At 41.6% G+C, this 23422-nt stretch overlaps 1 protein-coding gene across 1 annotated transcript in view; it reads left to right on the plus strand.

The window, feature by feature from the left end:
• Window positions 1–23422, plus strand: part of ADAM19 (ADAM metallopeptidase domain 19) — a 127189-nt gene that overhangs the window by 61675 nt on the left and 42092 nt on the right. Inside the window, exons 6-13 of the mRNA XM_007946396.1 lie at window positions 1388–1580; window positions 2240–2305; window positions 7038–7109; window positions 11680–11846; window positions 13961–14045; window positions 15430–15569; window positions 18955–19132; window positions 21365–21454. Coding sequence (XP_007944587.1) covers window positions 1388–1580; window positions 2240–2305; window positions 7038–7109; window positions 11680–11846; window positions 13961–14045; window positions 15430–15569; window positions 18955–19132; window positions 21365–21454 — 991 coding nt within the window. The remainder of the gene's footprint in view (window positions 1–1387; window positions 1581–2239; window positions 2306–7037; window positions 7110–11679; window positions 11847–13960; window positions 14046–15429; window positions 15570–18954; window positions 19133–21364; window positions 21455–23422) is intronic.

Consider the following 23422-nt stretch of genomic DNA (forward strand, 5'->3'; position numbering starts at 1 on the left):
ATATATATATATATATATATCGTGTGTGTGTGTGTGTGTGTGTTATAATGATTTATCCCCACGTTTAGACTCCAAGTTCCCAGAGAGCAGGCTCTTTGTCTGTCTTGCTCATTATTCCATTCTCAACATCTAGCCTGGCAAATAACATTAGTTCAGTAAATATTTGTGGAATGAGAAACTGCCCTCCACTAGTTGTGAATTACTTGAGGACAGAGATTATGCCCAGCACAGAATCAGGGCTCAATGAGTGAATAAATAAAATAGATGATAAACATCTTTATTCTGAGTCCAACACCTAGTATCTTAACCAAGGAAAAAATGCAGTCACCCATGCTTGGTTGTCAATGTCATTTCACCAAAGAGCTGCCTTGCTAACATGGTGAAGTTGGGACTAGTAGAAAAGGCATCAATCAACTTTGACTTCCAGACTGAATGTCTTCACACTGAATCATCCCAAGAATCCTATTAAGTTAATAAATTATCATTTCCATTTGGTGGATGAAGAAATTGAGGCTCAGTGAGATTTAAGATATTTGTTGAAGAACATGTGACAGTTTAATGGTTGGAGTTAAGACTAGAGTCTCTTCACTCCAGGCCATTGTTCTTTCTCTAGCTGCTGTATTGCCTTTTTCTGAGTTTATAAAGTTTTGACCTGTGATTTGTCATCTACCATGCTTGGTTTTGGGAAACTTTTTGAAACAATAGTCCTATCATACTTCATAAGTATTAACTGTCCCAGTCTAGCCTTTTTAGAACCTTTCGAGCTTCTCTAGTCTGGGGGTTCTTAATGATAGCTTACCAAAAAAACAAAACCAGTAGCCCATAGTATCAGAGTAGGCCCATAGGATTTTGAATGGCTGATTTTTCTAAGGTGCTTGTGGGTGGACTCAAACCATCAGCCTTAAGGTTAGCAGCAAGTGTGTTAACCTCTTGCACCACCCAGGAATTCTTGTGATGAGCTTTGTTGTTAGATAACATCTAGTTGATTTTACCTCGTAGCAACCTCATATGACAGAGCAGAACTTCTCCATAGGATCCTCTAGGCAATAATCTTTACAGGAGCAGATGTCCAGGTCTTTCTCCTGCAGAGCTGTTAAGTGGGTTTAAACCACCAACCTTTCAGTTAGTAGCTGAGTGCTTAACAGTGGCACCAACAGGGCTCCTCTAAAGTTATATACCACCTATCATGTCTATGTGCATTTCTCCGGAGAGGAAATCCATAGCTTGCATCAGATTCTTACAAAGGAGTACATGACTCCATAATAAGGTTAAAATCAATAATCCAATCCAACCATGTCATTTTGCATGTGGGGGAACTGAGACCCACAGAAGAGATTTTTCCAGGCCATCATCTTTGACTAGGGTTGTTCTGTTTCTTCATTACCAGAGGACTGATTATGGTGAACAGTAACCTCAGCTACATCATTGAGCCGCTCCCTGACAGTGAGAGCCAACACCTTATTTACAGATCAGAACATCTCAAGTTGCGCCCTGGGAACTGTGGTTTCCAGCACTCCATGCCCACCACCAGAGACTGGGTCCTTCAGTTTACAAACCAGACCAAGAAGCGACCACCCAGGGTGAGTTTCAAGGCTCTCAGTACAGAAGTCAACCTGGTATTACTGTTGTTCCCTCCGTAAACCCTTACCTTGGAGCTTGGAGATTTCTAAAATGAAAGGAGATGGTTACGAAGGAGGAAATAGCTTTTTTATTCTAAATTATTGTTGAGTGTGAGATACATTAGTTGAGAGAATAACTGCTTTTGGGAAAATGCTACCATATTTGAAATATGCTGAAATGCTGAATTCAGAAAGTTTAAAATGTGAGAAAAAGTATATGCTTTCCCTTTCAGAATAGCCACTTAGCCATATGCACAAACAAGGTATATTTATTTATACTGTAAATAGAGGTATGTGGTTTAAATTTTCTTTGGGAACTTCATCATGGGCATTTTCCCTCAACGCTTCTGGTCTACTGATAGTAGCTAGCACAGCTCATTGTTTTTTGAGAAGAACTGGCTTCAGCATCCCAGAGCAGCCTCCAGCAATAATCAATCAAGATGGTGGGTGGAAGATGTAGAGAGGGTGATGGTGACTGCAGCTAGGACTGCTGTTCTTGGCATCCCAAAATGAATAAGGAGGTCTACTGCTGACTAACGAGCTCCATTTCCTAGCAGTTTTTTGAAATGAGGCCAAGTCCGTCATTTCTATAGTTCTGATCTCTTATATCTTTTTCTTAGATGAAAAGGGAAGATTTACACTCCATGAAGTATGTGGAACTTTACCTCGTGGCTGATTATGCAGAGGTAAGGGGAAGGTACTGGGCTTTAGCAGAAAAATTGCTCTCTTGGCAGCTTCCATTTCAGGTTTTGAACTACTTTGGAGAAATGCTGATGCATTCATTTTTCTCCAGTTCATCATAAAATTTTGACCTGAAATCTGATCAAGGGATCTTATTGTCATTTTAAACATAGTTGAGAAAACAAACAAACAAGTATAATCTCTTCTAGCTAATACATCAATCAGATAGAGACTGTTATCTGGATTAATATTTCTTCGACTGGATCTGAAGATGTTTAGGTTTGGGGGCTTATCCTAGGAATTCTTTATAGAAATTTTTAAATTTTGTGTTTCCAGTATAAAGATAATTGAATATGGTTGAATCCAGTTTTATTGCCCATGTGTGGGTCCATGTTTATACTCATGTTATTGCCAAATGAGGACCTAAAGCAATTGTTCCCAAAATGTGGTCCCCAGACCAGCAGCATCAGTATCATCTGGAAACTTGTGAAAAATGCAAATTCTGGGCCCAACCCTAAACCTACTGAAACCTACACTATAAGTAGGACACACAATAATTTGTGTTTCAATAAGCCCTATGGGTGACCTTATGCAAGGTCAAGTTTGAGAACTACTGACCTGAAGGACTAATAGTTTAACTTTTAAGTCAATACTCCTCAGGTTCTTGAGTATTCTTGGGTTCTAAGATTTGATGAATGCTCATCTCATGTTTGTCACTGATTTCTTGGTTTTCTATTATGTGCCAAGCATTGTGTCTGGCACCAGGGATATAGCTCTTGATTTAGACAGACCTGGCCCTGGCATCACAATGTTTACAGTACCAGCACAAGAAACTATAGTCCCAAGTGTGATAACTACTAAGATGGAAAAGTACAGTATATTAGAGTACATGTAATGGGAGATCCAATGTGGTTCTGGGAATCAGAGAAAGCTACTGGGAGGCAGAGATGTTTAAGTTGACTCCTGAAGGAGGGGCTCAGGTCCCAGTCCCTGTGTTTGCCACATATTATCTCCACTTCTCACTGTATGTAGCCACATAGCTAAGCACATCTTCTGTCATGGAGACATCATGGTGAGTTGTGCACTCTTGGTGTTCTAACACTGTGCACACTCTCTTTAGGATACAGTTCATCACAAGGCAGATCTTTCTTAGATCCAAATGATGTAGTTACCAGCCACCCAAAGGTGGCCCTACTAATCTGGAAGAATCCCTAGTGGCACAATGGTTAAGCGCTCAGCTGCTAACCAAAAGGTTGGCTATTGGAACCCACTCAGTGGCTCCATAGGAGAAAAGACCTAGTGATCTGCTTCTGTAAATATGAGAGTCTAGGAAACCCTATGAGACATTTCTGCTCTGCATATTATATTACTATGAGTCAAAAATAGACTCTGCAGCACCTAACAACCACAGCAACAACCTAGTCTGTAATCCCAAGGCTCAGATGCTGGAGACCACACAGGGTAGTGAAAGAGCACTTGCGTTCACATCAGGAGACTTGTCTTCAATGCTATTGGCAGGAGGAGGTGGCTCTTGAGCTCTCCTAACGGGACAAGGAGGAGTTAACTGGGCAGAAAAGTGGAGGTGAAAGGCATTCCAGGCCGAGGGAACACTGTGTTCTGCTTTGAGAAGAGTTTAGCTTTTGAATTGATGTCAGTATTGGTTTTTCCAGCAGCTTGTGCTTCCCCCCCCACACTATTTTTTTGTTTTTCTCCCCAAAGACTGCTTTGTGTATTAAATAGGGGAGTGGTGCAGAGAGCAAAATCCAAAGCTAGTTTGAAAGCAAAAGCTCCGCAGTCGTGGGAGAAGGTCCCTAAGTCTGTATCTCTAGCCTGTAGCCCTGCCTGACGTGACTGCTTGTAAGTGGGAGGGTGGCTGGAAGAAAGCTGAGCCCCTCTGCCTCCAGGACATTTTTCAGTTTCAACTATGCATCTAAGATTATTTAACACAGTGGTCTTTAGCCATTTATTTTCCCAGACACCAAATCCTTTGTTCAAATGAAAGCTCCTGGGAGCCCCAGGATTTCAACACAGAGAAATGCAGCTGCTCTGGTTTAAAGGTGGGGCCTTCCACCCCTCTGGCCCTGCACTCTGCCCCAGCCATCCCAGTGGAATCCTGGTGCAGAGTTTTAAAGCCCACTGAATGTGTGTCCCCTGTAGCTGGAGAAGTGGGGGCAGGGCATAGTATTTGGTATTTTAGCTCTCCTGACCTCCTGGATCTCAGCAAACCCCCAAGAGGAAAAGTGCTCAAAGTGCTTCCAGCACTATTGTGTTTCCCAGAGCTTTGTGGCTCCTCACCTCCTCTTCCTATTGTAGAGATCCTACCTTCAGCATCCATTGCACAGGCATTTCCAGTGTGGGTACCATAAGGTACGTTCATGCAGCCACCATGCATAGAGGGATGTGTTCATTTATCAAGTCCTGGGCATTTGTCTGCCAAAGCTTGTAAATGACTCAAGTGAGGGGGTGGATGGGGGTCATAAGAGACCAAGCTGAGTTCACAGGCTCCCGAATGCTCCCACACAACCTCTCCCACACTCCCTCATCCTCTGCAGGCAGAAATGTATGTCTGACAAGAAATTAATCTGAGAGGATGGGAAGGCAGGGAAATGAGCACTGCTTTATCTGTGATTTACAACCTGGTACTGAGGCAGGGCAGGCTTCTCCTGGGCTCTGACCTCAGAGCTGGAAGTAGACACAGAGACGGGAAGTGAGACACAGTGTTACTGCCTAAACAAAGAGTTGTCAGAGGTTAAAAAAAAAAAAAAAGATCATGCAGCTCCTCACTGCCTGGGCCCAAGTAGGAGCAGTTGGAGTGGTTCTCATCCTATTCGTTCCTCAGGTGAAAGAGGGAAACCAAGGGAGGAAAAAAGAGAAAGAGGGGAAGTTGTAGGAAAGGGCAGGATAGCTATACAAACAAGCATTCAAAAGACTTTCATAATATGCAGAAAATGGGAGGTACTTGGGAAAAGACAGGTGATGTACCACATTTTACTTTCTGAGTCCCCTAGAAAATAGAGAGTACAGATGTTCTTTACTTTAGACTAAGGATTGACAAAGTATGGCTCATACCCAGATCCAGCCTATAACCTGTTTTTGTAAATAAAGTTTTATTAGAACACAGCCATGCCCATTGTTTTGTATATTACCCATGGCAGAGTTGAATGGCTGTAGCAGAAACAATATGGCCTGCAAAATCTAACATATTCATTTTCAGGTTTTTTACAGAAGAAGTTTGTCGACTCTTGCTTTAGACAATTCTGGGCAACACAGTACATTCCTTAAACTATGGTGGGCATTACTGGGTAATTGTTTGAAGGTAAGGTTAATATATTTTGAAGATGTTGAAATCTGACCTTGATGTTCTAATAAATATTTACTAAATAAATGGAAATACTGTAAACATTTCTATGTTATGAGGTCAGTTCAGAAATAGATGACCCTGTAATGAGAAACTTCAGGGTTAATTAATGCCTTGGAAGGATTGACATCACAGGGCTTTACATTGAATTTAACCCTGTAGAAAGCAGCAATGAAAGTGAGCTTCTCTTCAAACGAGGGACAGTGTTCCAAGAAAGCCAGAGAAAGTCCAAAAGCTGAAGGAGAATGGAAAACAGTGGATTTCTTCCCTGTGTCGGGGCTGGGCCACAGCCCACCTAAACAAATATCCTAGAGTTTTATTTGGCTGTCCTTTTTGTTTCTTGCTTGGATAGTCTTATAGCATGGGGTAGAGGAAGGAAGTGAAGGATTTGAATTGAAGTAACTTGTGTAATGTGTAGATAGGTACACAGATTCTGTATAACAATCACAGTCTACAAGACTTGCCATCATTTACAAATTTAAATTGCAGTTGTAACATATATTACCTTTCCACTATGAAGGTTTACTTCATCATTGTAGCCAGATTGACCAATGTGAGGCATTCGTACTGAAATGTCCTTCTCCTGCTACCCAGTTTCAGAATTCTTCTCACTGCAGAAGCACAGACAAGTACTGTCACTTGATTTGAGTGGTGTGCAAGATGAAGCCTATCTACCATCCCTGCAGAGGTCTTTGCCAGCACCCATTGTGTTATTCACATAGCCTCACATTATGGTTATTTCTGAGCATGTTTTCTCAGTAAGATTTCTCAGCCCATTTCAATTGTATACTCTAATTACAGGGATCATCATTGTTATTTCTGGTCCCCTCTCTGTTTTAATGAAAGCTCCTCTGGGCTAGAACTGGGATCTCATATTTCTTTGCATCCTACCTAGCACCAAGTACTATGCCTTGCACAGAGCAGGGGTTCAGCAACTATTTGACCAGTGTTGATTGACCTGGACAATCAGGGAAGTCTTGTGAGATCTATGTGATGGTGACTTCATGTTGAGTGATGACCAAGACAAAGATCATGTGGATCCCTCTTCTAAGCCCTAAAGAGAGTTTATGAGAGTCCTTGTACATTGGAGGACAAGAGAACAAGATTCACTTCATAGACTAGAAAAAAAAAATTCAATTCATTGTACAATTATTGCATGCCTACATGTGTCCAGCACTGGGTTAGGATCTGGGAATATTAAGATGTATGAGACCCAGGCCCTGCCCTTTAGGACCTGACACTGTGGTTAGGGAGGTAGTTGTATAAACATGATCATAGAAGAGAAAAGAAATAAACTAATTCAAAGGTAAGTAATGGGGCACAGGAATGGAATTGTGAGAGATTCTGAGGTCTCACCTAGTTTTGCTTGTTCCTTTCAGTTTCAGAAGAATCGACGAGACCCAGAAGCCACCAAACACAAGCTCATGGAGATCGCCAATTATGTTGATAAGGTGAGACCAGGTGTGTACTTTGTGGGAAAGGTGCTAGCCCCTCAGAGGGGCTGCAGGACAGGAGATCACTACCCTGGCCATTTCTGAAAGAGAATGAATGATGATATGGAAGCCCAGAATGGTCTTGACAAAGCCCTGAACTGTATGACCTTAGGCAAGTAACTCATCTTCGAGTTGCAGTGTTTTTTTTTTGATAACCTATAACATTGAGGAGTTGGCCTAAACCAATGGCTTTCAATTTTTTTTTCCCTCACCCCTGCAGTGGCTCCTGAGGAAGCTAGAACACAGGGGAGCCCAGCTTAAAAAACAATGATTTTTAAAGTTCTCTAAGGTTCCTTCCAGGATTAAAATCCAGGGATTCTTAGGTTTAGGAGTGAATTGAGGTAGGTAAGGTCCACAGCCTTAAAAATGGTTTGTTTTGAGCCAGTCTGTACAATCTCTATCTGTGAAACTAAACTAACTAACTTCATTGCCGTCGAGTTGGATCTGAGTCATAGCCACCCCTCCTTGGGTTTCCAAGGCAGTATCACTATGGCAGTAGATTGCCCAAGCTTCCTTCCAAGGAGTGGCTGGTGAGTTTGAACTGCCAGCTTTCCGGTTAGCAGTCAAATAAATGCCTTAGGCACTAAGCCACTAGAGCTCCAACAGTTCTAAAATTATTTCTTCCCTCTTAGGAAGCTGTGTGGATAGTAAACGTTCCTAGGTCAGGCTCTTTTCCAACACACTTTTAGGAACTATCCAAATACTTCAGTTTTACTAGAATAGGCTGGTTTGAGACTTAGAAATAGTTGGTATTTGTTGTAGTGCAAAATGCAGAGTAATAGGTAACGTTGAATGAAAATACTCTCTTGGCACTGGCATTGTATAATGTAAAATAGTGGGTTTTTACCATTGTTGGGGTAGTAGGTCTCTCTGACAGTTTGATAAAATTATTGTATAATTTTAGAGCACTCATTGGACTTTGTAAGTTTGGGCCTGCTAGAGATTCATGAATCCCAGGTCTAAAGGGAAAGTAATTTTTTCTTCTTTTTTTTCTAAACACTAGAGGATAAAGAAATGTACCTAAACATTTTTTAGGGAATTAATAAGGACATTTGTTCTGAAGTCATCAGTTGGGAGGTTCTATGCCCCATAGTTTTGTTCTGCTGCAGGTGGCTCTGAAAAGACAGTGCAGTGTCAGGTAAAAGTCAAACACTGGCATTTCCTAGAAGAAAAGGCTCCAAGGACACAGTTTCTTGGGGACCTTCTTCTGGCTCCTCTATCTAGCCCTCAACTTACTAACAATAACATTTGAGTGATCCTGCAACCCAAACACACTCAGCATCTGGGACAACAAGAAAACTTGTTTCCCTGTGGACTGTACAGGAGATAGATCCAGCTGTAGCCAAATGACAGCTATTGTTCTGGAGACCTAACAGGAGGGGGGCTTGGCTTTGTGAACTCTCCAGCTGGTCTAGGAGAATCTAGGGTGCAGATGAAATATGAAGAAAGAGTAGAGGCATCAGCAAACCCCAGTCCTTACGTGAAGCCACAAGCCTGCCTGGGTTGCCCATTCTGGAGAGCTGTCTTAGCTTGCGCTCCAGCAGCTAGTTTCTCCCATCTGAGATTAGGGAAGGCACACCTACTTCTCTGAGAGTTGTGACCAGCAACTTGAATTGAACTATTGTTGAACCAAAACTGGAATGAACTATACTAATTTGATGAATATGAACTCAATCTAAAATGTTTTCCCTTAACTGTGAAAAAGCCAAGTTTACCTACTTAAAAAGTTTCCTAGGGAAGCAAGTTTAAGTTGGAATCCAAATGCTGTACTTTGTATAATAGTTGCCCTGAAATGAAACAGAAACATAAAAATTGCCTTTGAAATGAACTGATTCTACTCTAAGTCTGGAGCCCATCTTAGACCACAACTTCTCAGAATAAGTTGATTTTGGCTAAATGTGTAAATACTTCAGCACATGACCCACATAGGGTCATGAGTGGGCTTTGAGGTCAGATAAACTGGACCTTAATCCTGGCTCCACTAACTTTGTGCTGAGACTTGGGGCAAGTTACTGAGTGCCTCTAAGCCTCAGTGCTTAGTGCACTAGAAGTGCTTGACAAACATTGGTGCTGTGATTATTATTTTTAGCTTGGGCAATATGTGCCAACTTTGAGTATCTCCTGCTCATGTGATCTACGTTTACACAATAGGCATCTCAGGGTAGACCAGTCAAAGGATCCCATGTGCCTATGCCTTCCTGTGGCTGAGCTATAAAGAAAACCCTCTTCCTGTTTATATGAAATGAGAGACACCATGTCATAAAGGTTAGATATAGCTCTAATCTTAAGAAGCTAGATAGTTAGATCCTGTTTATAGAATTTTAAGGTCTCTGAATTAGAAAGAACCCTGATGCCTCTCTAGTTTTGTCAGTCTGATGCTTAAAATTTGCTTATGGTATTTTTGACAAAACCTGAATACCTCCAGTGACGGGTAAGGAAAATTTTGAGAGCAAGCATATCCATCCATTTGTATATTATTTCCTCAAAAGGAAGGTTGGGCAGTCTACTTCTGTAGTAATACTGCCTCGGAAACCCTAGGAGGGGTCACTATAAGTCGGATCCTACTTGACAGCAGTAGGTGGGTATATTATTTATACCTATTTACTTCCAAAATGTGTGGGAGATACCTTACAATGAAATGTCCATATATAATTTGATATACTGATACAGTGGGATACTATTCGGCAATAAAAAGGAATGAAATACTGATCTCAAAAACATGCTAAGTGAAAGAAGCCAGACAGAAATGACTACATATTTTATAATTCCATCTATAGGAATTGTCCAGAAAAGGCAAATCTGTATAGATAGAACATCAATTAGTGGTTGCCTTGAGCTAGGGAGTGGGAACGGGGAATGAATGTTAAAAGTTATGAAGTATCTTCCTGGTGGGATGCAAATATTCTAAAATTGGATATGGTGATGGTTTCATAACATTAAATTTACTAAAAATTATTAAATTGTACACTAAAAAAGGAGAGTTTCATGGTATATAAATTATTCCTCAAAAAATTGTTTAAAAATATCCATGTGCAAGAGAACCATTTGGACACATGTAAAAAAGATAAGACCAAGTAAAGCATCAGGAGAGAGAATTGTACCAGAAAGCCCAATTGTTGTTACAGAGCACAGCAAACTTGGCTCTGAGCGTTCTGATGACCAGCTTTGTTTGGAAGCTTTCTTCCTATTTTAAAATGAAATGTGTCTTCCCTGTTTTACTTATTGATTGAAGCCCTTCTTAGAGACCATGCAGAACAGCACTGATCCTTTTTTCCACAAGGTAGCTTTATATATTTGAAAACAACTTTTATGTCCCACCTAGCCTTTGCTGAACTGAATAACCCAGTTCTGCCATCAGGATGCTGTGAGAATGGTATACGTTGTTCCCAGGATCTCATTTCCCCTTTCCAAAAAATGTGACTAATAACACCTGTGCCTTCCTCCCTGTATTCATTTCCTAGGCTGCCTAAACAAATTGTCACAAATCAGGTGGCTTAAAACAACAGAAATTTATTCTTACAATTCTAGAGGCTGGAAGACTGAAATCAGGGATGGATCTAAGGGCAAGCCTGTTATATGCCTCTCCCCTAGCTTCTGGTGATGGCCGGCAGTACTTGTGTTTCCTTGACTTGGAGATCACTCCAGTTTCTGCTTTTGTCTTCACGTGGCCATCTTCCTTCTGCGTATCTCTCCTATTTTGTTTTATTCTTTTCTACGATAAATATTTTATTATGTTTTGGTGAAAGTTTATACAACAAATTAGATTCCCATTTAACAATTGCTCTACATACTGTTCAGTGACATTGGTTACATTTTCCACACTGTGGCAATATTCTCATTATTTCTGTTCTGGTTGTTCTGTTTTCATTAGTCTAGCTCCTCTGCTTCCCTTAACTTTCTCATCTTTGCTTTAGGGTAATGTTGACTGTTTGGTCTCATATAGATTTGTTGTTGTTGTTGTTGTTCTAAAGAGCGTAGTACTTATAGATGATACTGTTTATTTTATGAGCCAGTCTGTTATTTAGACAAAAGGTAATTTCTGGGTGTGGTTTCAGTTCAAAGTTTAAAGGGTGGTAATCTCAGGGTTCCTCTAGTCTACTGGTCCAGTAACTGTGACCTCTTTTTTTTTTTTTAAGAATTTAAGTTTTGTTTTACAATTTTCTCCCATTATATCCAGAACCACATATTGTGTCCCTGGTCAGAATGTTTGGTACTGGTAGCTGGGCTCTCTTCCTTTGTAAGGATACCACTCATAGTGGATCAGAACCCACCCTACTCCAGTATGATCTCACGTTAACCTAACTGATAACATCTTCAAAGATCCTATTTCCAAATGAGGTCACATTCATAAATAACAGGCATATAGTATATCTTTTGGGGAAGACACAATTCAACCCATCACATTCCCCTTAGAGTTATGTGGAGAAGGGAAATCTGGTACGTACTCTCCGAAGTTATGGACTAGGAAGAGGCTTATAAATCCTAGGTGGTGTGACAGATAATGTGGCTTTTCTGTGTGTGCTTTCAGTTCTACCGATCCTTGAACATCCGGATTGCCCTCGTGGGCTTGGAAGTGTGGACTCATGGGAATATGTGTGAAGTTTCAGAGAATCCGTATTCTACCCTCTGGTCATTTCTTAGCTGGAGGCGCAAGCTACTCGCCCAGAAGAAGCATGACAATGCACAATTAATCACGTAAATAGCCTCTTCCCCTTTCCCTGTGCCTTGTATTGGTGTCTGATGCAAAGCTAATCTACTAACTTCTGCTCACGTTGCAGGTGCTCAGTATTGGCCTTTTTCTTTCCCTCGTGGTGAGGATTGGTTGTTCAAGGGCATCCTGACACTATGGTTCAGATACTCCAGTATTTCTCAGATCTGCACTCTGTGTCCAGCATACCCTACAAAATAATAATAATAAAAGCCTGAAAGGCATAATAATCCCAAGAAGTGTTTACAATCTAGATGAGCAGATAAGATTTATACATATTTGTCAGAAGTTCTGAAACAATTGAATATATATTTGGGAAGTGAGACTTTCTGAGGGACTCATTTTGATCTTCATGGCTCTCTACTCTAGTCCATGAGCTAATCTCACAATGCAGGTACAGAAGAGAGGGTTCTTCGAGGAGTCCTTCCTCTTGTTTCCAGGAGCTCAGGGTTGAGTGTCTCAGAGAGTCTAAGTGACTGAGCATGCAGGAGCTCTGTGTTTGATGAGTGGGAGACATTAGGGCACTGATAAGGGTTATGGTGGAACATGATGGTCCCCTTGTTGTTGTTGTTGTTATGTGCCGTCAAGTCAGACCTGACTCACAGTGACCCCTCCTTGGGTTTCCGAGGCAGTATCACTACGGAAGTAGATTGCCCAACCTTCCTTCTGACGAGTGGCTGGTGGGTTTGAACCACCAGCCTTCTGGTTAGCAGTCAAGTGCCTTAGGCACTATGCTACCAGAGCTCCTGATGGTCCCCTAAGGGTGATTATTTGATATTTGTTAGTATAGACTTCCAAAAGCATTTTATGGCAGTTAGAACAAAAGGCACATTTATAATAAAACCGTTTTCCTTCTGTTCCCCAAATGTATCCCTGAGTGCTCAGAGTTTGCCTTTATTTACCCTCTAAAAGGAACTGAAGGAAGTAACTACCAGAAACCTAGACTGTGAGTGGTTACTTCACATGGTACGTTGACCTAGGAAGAGTCTTTGGGTACCAAAACATTTGGCCTGAGTTCACAGAAGTATGGCAGCCTGTGTTGGATAGGTTTCTAGTAGGATTTCCCGAGGGCCATAAAAATATGTTTATAAAATAATCAATAGGGCTTCATAGAGATTTGCATGTAGTTTTTGCATATGCTTTTTGCAGACTATTTTTCTGAAAGTAAGTCTTCCTTGAATTCAATAGACATCTATTCATCACCCACTGTGTATCAGATTGTATGCTAGGTCCTGGTGACCCCAAAGCAAATAAAATACAGTCTCACCTTTCAAAGATTTCATGGTCTAAATAAAAAGATAAACATGAAAATATAAAAGTACTACATAATGCGTTTCCACATAAATTCTTTAAATAAATTACATGTTTGTGTTATGCACAAAAACACTAGTATTTTATTTATTCCTTCTTCCCTACCCTGGATGCATACAGCTGAGAAAGGGATGTATTAAGCTGGGGGAAATGTTGCTGGCTATTGGCAGATTAGAATCACAATTGCAAAACAAAAGCAGAAATAGCTCATTCTTGCACCCAGCTGCACTTTGTGAGGTTCCTGATGGGACACATCTGTTTCCTTGGCCCCAGTGTGATGTGGGGATGAGGCATCAGCCCCACAGCTGCTGTCCCAGTCCCACCCACCCTCCCCACACACACACACCCTGCAGAGCCGGGGATACTGGCATGGGACCCTGGCAGCTGGCAGAAGTGGACATGATTCACTTCAGCATCAGCGTTTGTGCCCCCTCCACCAGCCCTTCCTTTTCCTGTCCAGCAGGAATGGGATGCAGGTTTGCAAGCCCTGAACTTTTCCTTCCAAAGAATTGGGCTCTGGGAACATTATAGGAAAAAGTGGTCTTTTTCTCTCCCTTTCTGCCTCTCTGGAGCAGTGTGGGAGGAGATGGGAGGAAGTAAGAGGTGTGGTGACCTGGATGTTGTCCAGTTGGCCTGGATACCAGTTGGCCTCTCCCCTTGGGAATGATCTGGGATGTCAGTAGAACTAAGGAGCACCATGATGGCCACTACTTGCTCCTAGGCACATGCGAATGGCCCTCTCAGCCTCCACCCAAATCCCCTGTCTTATTTCTCTCTTTCCCTCCTGCAGGGGCATGTCCTTCCATGGTACCACCATCGGCCTGGCCCCCCTCATGGCCATGTGCTCTGTGTACCAATCTGGAGGTGTCAACATGGTGAGTTTCAGCCAGTGTGTTGGTTTTGCAGAAGGTGATAAAATGCCCCCACAAGACAGAAGATCATCTTTTATAAAATAATTTAATATTTATTACTAAAGGAAAAAGCTTACACATGAAGCAGGGCAATTTCTTAAAATGAAACCATTAAGTTCTAAGAGATAGAGGTACCCAGGAGTGAATTTCCATTTATTGTAGCTTATTCTCTGTTTTCAAGCTCAGAAGAACTCTGAAGCAATTAAATTAATACACCACTTAACCTCATATATTCCAAATTCGAGAATAGAGAACACTGTTTTCATTCCACATCTTGTATTATTTTGCATGTCATTATGAAACAAGAGCCTGTCTCGAAGTCATGGTTAGGGAATTACTATCTTCTTTTCAGATTCTCTCTGACTTTGTGGGGATGCTTTGAATATTCATTTCTAACCTATGAAGTAGCTGTCAAAAAACCAAACCAAACTCACTGCCATTGAGTAGATTCTGACTTACAGGGACCCCCTTTGGGTTTCTGAGGCAGTAAATCTTTATGGAAATAGATTGCCCAGTCTTCCATCCATGGAGTGGCTGGTAGATTTGAACTGCCAGACTTCTGGTTAACAGTCAAATGCCTTAGTCAGTACACCATCAGAGTGCCTTTGAAGTAGCTATCAAGGAGGACTACTATCTACCTGTCCATCCCTCCTTCCATCTAGCACTTACAAACAAAAGTAGCACAGAGGTTAAAACCAAAGGCTCTCAAGTCAGACTCAGTTAGGTTCAAATAGCAAGTAAGACTTTGAGCAACTTAATGCATTTCCTACATTGTAAAATAGAAATAGGAATTTTACAATTCATAATCTTAGACTTAGAATGAGAATTATAATGCAAGAAACACACCTCAGTGTTTAGTAAATCTATTTTTGCTGCTTCTGTTCTATTTTTTTCCGTATCTTCAGCTTTTGCTTCTTTTGATTAAGTGCCAGGCACTTTGCCAGGTGCTGTGCCTGGTATGTATCTGTCTCACTGGCTTTCTCAGAATGCCCAGCACCAGAAACATTTTATGTTTGACTCATGTGTTATTTCCCATGTCGGTTCCCTTACGACAGAGGAAGAAAATCCTTCTCTTTCATTTATTCAGAAAGTGTTTATTGACTAGGGAATTTATCAATGGATCAGACGTGGTCTCCAACCTTGAGGAACTCAGGAAATATGGACTTTTAAGCACTCGACTTCCCTAATAATACTATCAGAGGATTTAGACTTCCTGTCGACAACATGTATGCAATGCCTATTTGCTCAGGGATACTGGAATCAGTGGAAAGCAGCATAGCTTGGTTAAGGAAAAGGTCAGGATGGGAGGCAGAGCTCTCCCATTGACTTGACCTCTCTCCCTGAGCAGGACCACTCCGAGAATGCCATTGGTGCAGCTGCCACCATGGCCCATGAGATGGGCCACAACTTTGGCATGAGCCATGATTCTGCAGATTGCTGCTCTGCCAGTGCGGCTGATGGTGGGTGCATCATGGCTGCTGCCACAGGGTGAGTCAAACAGAAGCTGCCAGGAAGGGGGGCGATGGGGAGGAGGGCAGGGCAAATGTGGTCAGTGTGACTCAAGGATTTCTTCCAGCTGGCCCCAGACAGCCTCTCTTATACCTCTGGTGGAAGCCTTGAAATAAAATGTGGTTTTTACAACAAAGAAATTGGAAGATGACCAAGAAGGCAGATGTGGGAAAGAAGCACTAGATTTCTAGCAGGAAATATGGTGCTGGTGGGACCCTAAGTGTTCTGCTTACCTAGTGCCACTTTGACAAGAATATACCACAAATGGGATGGCTTGAACAAACGGCAGTTTATTCTCTTACAGTTTGGAGGTTAGAGGTCCGAGTTCAAAGTGCCAGGCTCTAGAGACTGTGTGAAAGCCCCTTGACCTTGGGCTTCAGCTCTGCCTCTTGCTCCTGGTCCACTGAAGCTAGAGGCTTTTCTTCACTCAGACAGCTACTGGCTGCTGAGGCTAACAAGCCCAAGGTCAACAAATAAAAGGGCACTGTCCCAATATTACCAAACCACACTGCAGGCCATTAATTCAAGTCCATCGTAAGTCCCACAGTTGGCAGAGTATGGCCGGCTGCTGAACAACGAACGACTTCATACAGGGTCCAAGCGTGCCATAAGCTGGAGATTATCCCCAAGGCTTTTACTTATATACAAGAAGCAGACCACATTCCCTAAGGCAGCTACTCAGCTGCTTGTGGTAGATTTCACCATGGAGTTGATTGCCAGTCTCATCATGGGCAATACTACATTCAGCTGCCCAGCCATTCAGCCAGGCCCAACCAAGATGACACACGAACTGAACTACCACACTAAGATATACTTGATTTCTGTCTAAGGACCTTTGGTTGTAAAATTAGCCTGACTATGTGTATCTATTTTACTTTATGAATATTTGATGAGGACCTTTTAAAAAAAAAATTGATGAAAATAAACATAACAAAACATACACCCATTTGACAATTTCTGCATGTACAGGTCAGTGACATTGGCTACAGTCTTCCCATTGTTGCTATCTCTGCCTCCATTGTTTCATCACCGTTAACTTAGTCTCTCTGTCCCCTAAACTTCTCTTGAGTTTTAGGGTTGCTGTTGTCAGTTTGATCTCATATACTTGCATAGGTGGCAGGATTGAGAGCTGCTTTGATTGCTTGCTGCCCAGATTCCTAACTAATCCCAACCTTGAAAAGAGCCCAATGCTCAGGGAAAATATTCTTTACTAGTTGAGCTAAACTGTTGTTTAGTTTAAAGATGACTTCATGGGATACTCTTTGTCCAAAGCTGAAAGATTTTCTCCGGGCAAAAGATTGAGTGGTTACCTCCATCTCAATGGGTCCAGTAAGTCTGGTTTCTATAAGAACTTGAAATTCTGTTCCACATTTTTTTCTCTTCTTGATCAAGATCCATTTATTGAGCTAGATGAGGACCCATTTTGATAACAGCCACAGCCTTTGATTTCTCTATTCCAACAGCATGTGATCAGTGCTGTTAGATCCCAGGCTTGATTGAAAGCTTGATGTAGCCTCCAGAACAAAGAGAAGGAGGGGGAGATCCCACACATCCCACAGGCAGCATTTACCATGAGGAGCAAGAATAAGGCAGTTGCATCTCCCTTATGGTCATGAGGGATTTTTCAAATGAGAATCTTTGAAGAAAAATTCTGGTGTTTCTTCCAAGGAGTTACCTCCTAGTGTGTGGAGGTACATTTAGCACAGGGTGTTGGGTTCTTCAGGACCTGAGCCACTTTTGAGGAGGCGTCCCAGTGGTAGCTTGCATTCTCTTCACCTCAAACCATTAGAGCCTGCTTATGGTTTGTCTGGTTTTCTTTTTTAAAACTTTTTATTATAGTTTGAGGGAAAGTTAACAGTGCAAATTAGCTTTGCATTCAACAATTTATACAGATTTTGTTTTGAGATTTTGGTTACAGTCCCCTCAATATAACAGCTCTCTTCTTGCTTCTTCCCTGGGTTCTCTTCCTGCCCTTTCCTGCCTTCTTGAGTTTTTTGGGGGGGGGCAAGTACTGCCCTTTTAGTCTTGTATGGATGACTATACTGAGGAGTATTTCCTCCCTGGTGTTATAATTCACCTTAAAGGCCTATCTGTCGTTGGCTGAAAGTTGACTCCTGGGGGTGAGTTCAGTTCCAGGCTTAAAGAATATCTAAAGGACACAGTCTCAGGGGTTCCACCAGTCTCTATCAGACTAATGTCTGGTCTTTTTTATGATTTTGAATTCTGCTCTACATTTTTTTCCTTCCTTCTCTGTCCACGACCTTCTACTGTGATCCTGATCAGAGCAGTCAGCAGTGATAGCCTGCTTAGGATTTTTAGAGAATGGCATTTCGTTGTCACCAAGAGGAAATACAACTTTCTTAGAAATCTAGTATCCAGTGTTTTTCATCACTTCGTGCCTGTGACACACAAAGCATGATGTTTACATGCAGATACAACTCCCTGGATCATTCCCAAATCTCTATCAGCTCGTGGTTACTCTGAGCTCATAGTTACTTCCACCTCACCCCTTTCTCTCCCAATCAAAAAAAGCATATCTGAAGACTGATTGAGAATTATCTTAATCACCATTCCAGTTTGTTTTAAAATTGTTTGCAAATTTTAGTAGTTTGACAATTATTAGTAACAAATTACTTCTGATATACTTGACAACTGAGGGAAATCCTCCAGCATTTAACCTTTAATTTGTTTTAAAAATTGGGATCACTTTGTAGATCAAAATGGCAGTACTGCCCCACAATCAAGGGAAGATATGACTTTTTTTTTTTCCCCCCAATATTGGCACCCAGGACCTTTCACACTGTTTTGTGATAGAGTGTGCATTTGTGAGATGGCTGGCTGACTGAGTTTGGGGTGCCCTCTGCATCTTTAGAACAGAGGTCACGTCACTAGCCCATGAACAAATTAAGCCCATGACTTTGATCTTTTGTCTCAGTACTTTGTCCAAAAAAATTATCCACCTAGTATCAGCTTCAGGAAAGATCTGAGTTGTCTGGTATCTTACTCATTAGTTCTAAGGCTCTATTGAAACACATCTATTGAAACACACGTATAACCCTTTAATAATTGTAGTTATCACATGCACAGGGCAGAAATTGCTGCTTCTAATTCTCAAATACCTCTTCCATGCAGAGTGAGGAAGGAAAAAGAAAAAAGAATCCTGGGATGGTTAATATTTCATCATTAAGGATGAAAAAATCCTAAGCTAATGTATCAACAGATGTTCTAATGGGGTGGAATGTATGTGGATGGACTATGGGATTGTATTCCAGATGGAATCATGCTCCTAGGTAGCAAGATTGACAGCTGTTTTGTTTGCTTGCTGCCTAGACTCCTAACAAATTCCAATCTTGGTCCCTACCAGGCACCCTTTTCCCAGAGTGTTCAATGGATGCAACAGGAAAGAGTTGGACAGGTATCTGCAGTCAGGTGGTGGAATGTGTCTCTCCAACATGCCAGACACCAGGACACTCTATGGAGGCCAGAGGTGTGGGAATGGATACCTGGAAGATGGAGAAGAGTGTGACTGTGGGGAAGAAGAGGTAAGGTGTCATGGTAGTGGTAGTTGGAGGGAAGAATGTGCATTGGTTTCAAAGCTTGAGGTCCAAAGAGAAAACAACAATTTAGCTGATCCTCAAAAAGTTAAGTTTAGAATTACCATATGACCCATCAATTGCACTCACAGGTACCCAAGAGACCTGAAAGTAGCAACACAAACAGACACATACATACTACTCTTCACTGAAGCACTATTCAGCCAAAAGTTGGAAACAGCATAAGTGCCCATCAATGATAAATGAATAAACAAACTGTGGAATGTATACACAATGCAATACTACTCAGCCACAAAGAGAAATAAAGTCCTAATCCATGCTACAACATGGATGAACCTTGAAAACTTTATGCTCAATGAAATAAGTCAATCACAAAAGGAAAAGTATTATATGATCTCTTCTGTAAAATAATAAGAATAGGCAAATGGATAGAGACCAGAGTTCATTAGTGGTTACAGGGGTGAGAGATGGGGAGCCAGTGGCTGGGTAACAGTGAGTTTCTGTTTATGGTGATGGGAAATTTGTCAGTGATTATGGGTGATGTTTGCACAATATAATCGATGTACTTGATACCACTAAACTGGACACCCAGAAGATGTTGAATTGGCAAATGTGTCATATATATTTTTACAAAAATTAAAAAGAAAAAAAACAAGATAAAAACTTAAAACTGAGAAAATATTTACCAAAATAAAGAGCAAGAGATAGAAAGCAATTGGAAATTTTAATCACAGACATTTCTTACTCATGGCTATCAAAGACCTCCATCACTAATAGAATGTGGAGAGTAAGATTTAGGCATGGACCATTTCTGCTGCCTGTCCCACTTTAGGGTTGACACTATTTGTGTCCACAGTGACACTGGAGTTCTCTTTGTGAGTGTCTGCGTCTCACCAGGAACCACAGTCATGCAGTGTGTTGGCTGCCTCTTCCCAAGTGGAGCTACAGATGGCCTCTTTGGCCCTCCAGCTGCACTGAGTTTATTCTGGAGGCCACACAGCTGGATATATATGGCCTTAAACCTGGGCTTTATGAGGATGCTTAAAATAACAAGCTTGGGTCTGTTAGCCTGGAGAATAAATGGTTGAAAGGGAATGCAATGAAATGCTGTCAGATCTCAAAAGGGCTGCTATGAGAAAGAAGGAACAGAATTGCTTATGTATAAGCACTTTCCTTCTGTCTGATTTTCAGAATGATCACAGTGGGAGCTTTACAGTGCAGCACACTCATTTTGAACTGATGTGTGTTGGTTTAAAAAAGCAGAACTGAATAGTTTCATTGCTATATTTTGAAGGGTAGAAACATACATTTTAACATGTGCATAATAATTTGGGGAAGAATACAAGAATAACAGTTAACTATGGGGTGTGACTGAGAGTCTCTATATGTGGGAGACTTTAAATTTATAACTAGTTAATAACCAGTTTTATATTTCTCGTTTGATTTTTTTTTTAACCCCATCCTGTAACTTGCATAATAAAAAGAATTAAAGACACCACCACCCTACCACCACAAGTCCAGAGAAATCAGACCCAGACCCTTTGGAAAGGAAGGAGCTGTGTTAGCATGGAGTGGACTGTAGGGTTGAGGAGCAGCCTGAAAGTGGGCTCAGTGAGTTGGCTTTTATTTGGAACAGCTGTTTATTCAACAAGCCAAAGAAGGGGATAAAAAAAAAAAAGAAATTCTACGAAAAGGAGAGAAAAAAGATGTATGATTGCAAAAGCAAAAAACTTACAAGACCTGGAAAAACTAAGCAATCCCATCAAGTTCCAGTTCTTACAGGTTTCACTGTATTTACTGAATAATAAGTAAATTATTTATTACTAAAGGGAGCTCTGGTGGTGTAGTACCTAAGGCATTTGACTCCTAACCAGAAGACTAGCGGTTCAAACCCACCAGCCACTCCTCAGGAGGAAGGTTGGGCAATCTACTTCCGTAGTGATACTGCCTAGGAAACCCAAGGAGGGGATACTATTAGTTGGATCAGACTTGAGGGCAGTGAGTTTGATTTGATTTTGGTTTACTGCTAAATGTATAACATGTTGGGCTTTTTGTTTTGTTTTTTTTGGTAGAATTCCTGGGAGCTTGGGCCCTAGGGGTATTTGGAGTCGGGGTTAGGAAATGCAAGAGGTAGATGAAGACCTCATCCCTCACAGCCTGTCTCCCTGCCTGACTGCCCCAGAGTCCCTGCTCATATCCTGCTCTCCCTGTCTCCCACAGGAATGTAATAACCCCTGCTGTAATGCTTCCAATTGTACCCTGAGGGAAGGGGCAGAGTGTGCTCATGGCTCCTGCTGTCACCAGTGTAAGGTAAGGTCTTTCTTCTCCTGCCCTGGCTTCTGACCTGACAGCACACTGCTTTTCAGGGAGGAGGCAAGGGTGATAGCCGGTGTTCAGCCTCCATCCTGGGGGAGGATGGCACTCAAGTTTCAGAAACATGGAGCTGGAAAAGCCTTATGAACAAAACTCATTATTTCCTACACTGGGCCTTTGGAGTCCCTGAGTGGTACAAATGGGTTAACATGCTCAGCTGCTAGGTGAAAAATTGGAGGTTTCAGTCCATCAGAGTTCTCTTGGAAGAAAGGCCTGGCGATCTACTTGTGAAAAACAACCATGGAAAACCTTGTGGGACACAGTTATACTCTGACACACAGGGTTCCCAGAGTCAGAGTTGACTCGGCAGCAACCGGTTCACTTTTTGGTTTATAATGGACCTAAAAGAGTTTAAATCAACAAAAGGGCTGTGCCTCCTGAGAGATGGTAGATATGTATATTTTTTAAAGTGTAGAGAGAGTAGGCTTGATTTCACTTGGAGCTAATAATAATAACAATTTTGATTAACATTAATGGACCTCTGATTATGAAGTCAGGCTAAAGTGAGTCCCTACCCAGTGTTCAATTAAGCTAATAAATCAGTTCACACACCCTTCGTACTTGAGAGATGAGAAAAGTAATTTATTACTATGCGCATGGTAAGGCGACAGGGGCCAGGACCCAAATCTGACTCCACAAGTTGAGGTTAGGGTACAGTTTTTGTACAGTTCAAGAAAGGGGTCTATACATATTCATAAAAATTTCAGGAATTTGGGTGTGAATTAGCTGGAGATTGGCTGAGGTTTTGTTTGCTTCGGTTTAAAGGGATGGTCAATTTTTAATGCAGTGCACTTGTGCACCGGATGAGTTACACGGACTACCTGTCATCAGCTGATTGGGGCTTAGGCAGAGGGGGAGATGTTAGTTCCGAGCAATTTTGTTCTGTTTGTCTCACTGCACATATTTGTGGGGCAAAACTGATCTGAGCCAATTTTAACTGGTTTCAAGTTGGTACTGGTTGTTTCTGAAAAATGACTTTAAGGAAACACATTATCATATCTATTCACCTGTCTCCAACTAGGGTAAGGGATGATTATAGAAAGGGTGGGGAATTGAGCTTCCATTTAACTCAGCTTTTAAGGAAAAAGGTTATCATGCCTGCTCATGTGTCTCCAACCAGAGTGGAGGATAATTATAGAAAGGAGGGGAATTGAACCATAATTCAACTTGGCTTCAATTAAGTGCTAGGCACTGTGCTGAACATTTTATATACATTATCCAATCACTACAGAAGCTCCATGAAATACATATTGTTATCCTTATTTTAAGATGAGAAAACTGGTATTAAGAGGGGATAAGTAACTCATCCAGAATCACACAGCCAGGAAGAAACTAAACCCAGGTTTCCTGGTCTCTAGAGCCCACACCCTTAATATTGATCTAGGAGATAAATAGTACCTTACTACTAGAATACTGGGAGCCCTGGTGGCATAGTGCCTAAGGCATTTGACTGCTAACCAGAAGGCTGGCGGTTCAAACCCACCAGCCACCCCTTGGAAGGAAGACTGGACAATCTACTTCTGTAGTGACACCGCCTCGGAAGCCCAAGGAGGGGTCACTATGGGTCAGAATTGACTGCATGGCAGTGAGTTTGTTTTTTTGTTTTGTTTTGTTTTGTTTTGTTTTTGGTACTAGGACTACTATAAGGGAGCTCTGGTAGCATAGTGCCTAAGGCACTTGACTGCTAACCAGAAGGCTGGCGGTTCAAACCCACCATCCACTCCACAGGAAGTAAGACTGGACAATTTACTTCTATAAAGATTTACTGCCTTGGAAACCCAAAGGGGGTTGCTGTGAGTCAGGATATTTGTCTAAAAAAACATTGTTGCCAACACATGGATGAGGATAGAGTGGTGGATACATTGACTCAATGGCAGTAAGTTTGGTTGGCTTTTTTTTTTTTTT

The sequence above is a fragment of the Orycteropus afer genome, unplaced genomic scaffold, assembly GCF_000298275.1.
Source record: "Orycteropus afer afer isolate SDZICR_OR568_19922 unplaced genomic scaffold, OryAfe1.0 scaffold00160, whole genome shotgun sequence".
NCBI classification, from domain to species: Eukaryota; Metazoa; Chordata; class Mammalia; order Tubulidentata; family Orycteropodidae; genus Orycteropus; species Orycteropus afer.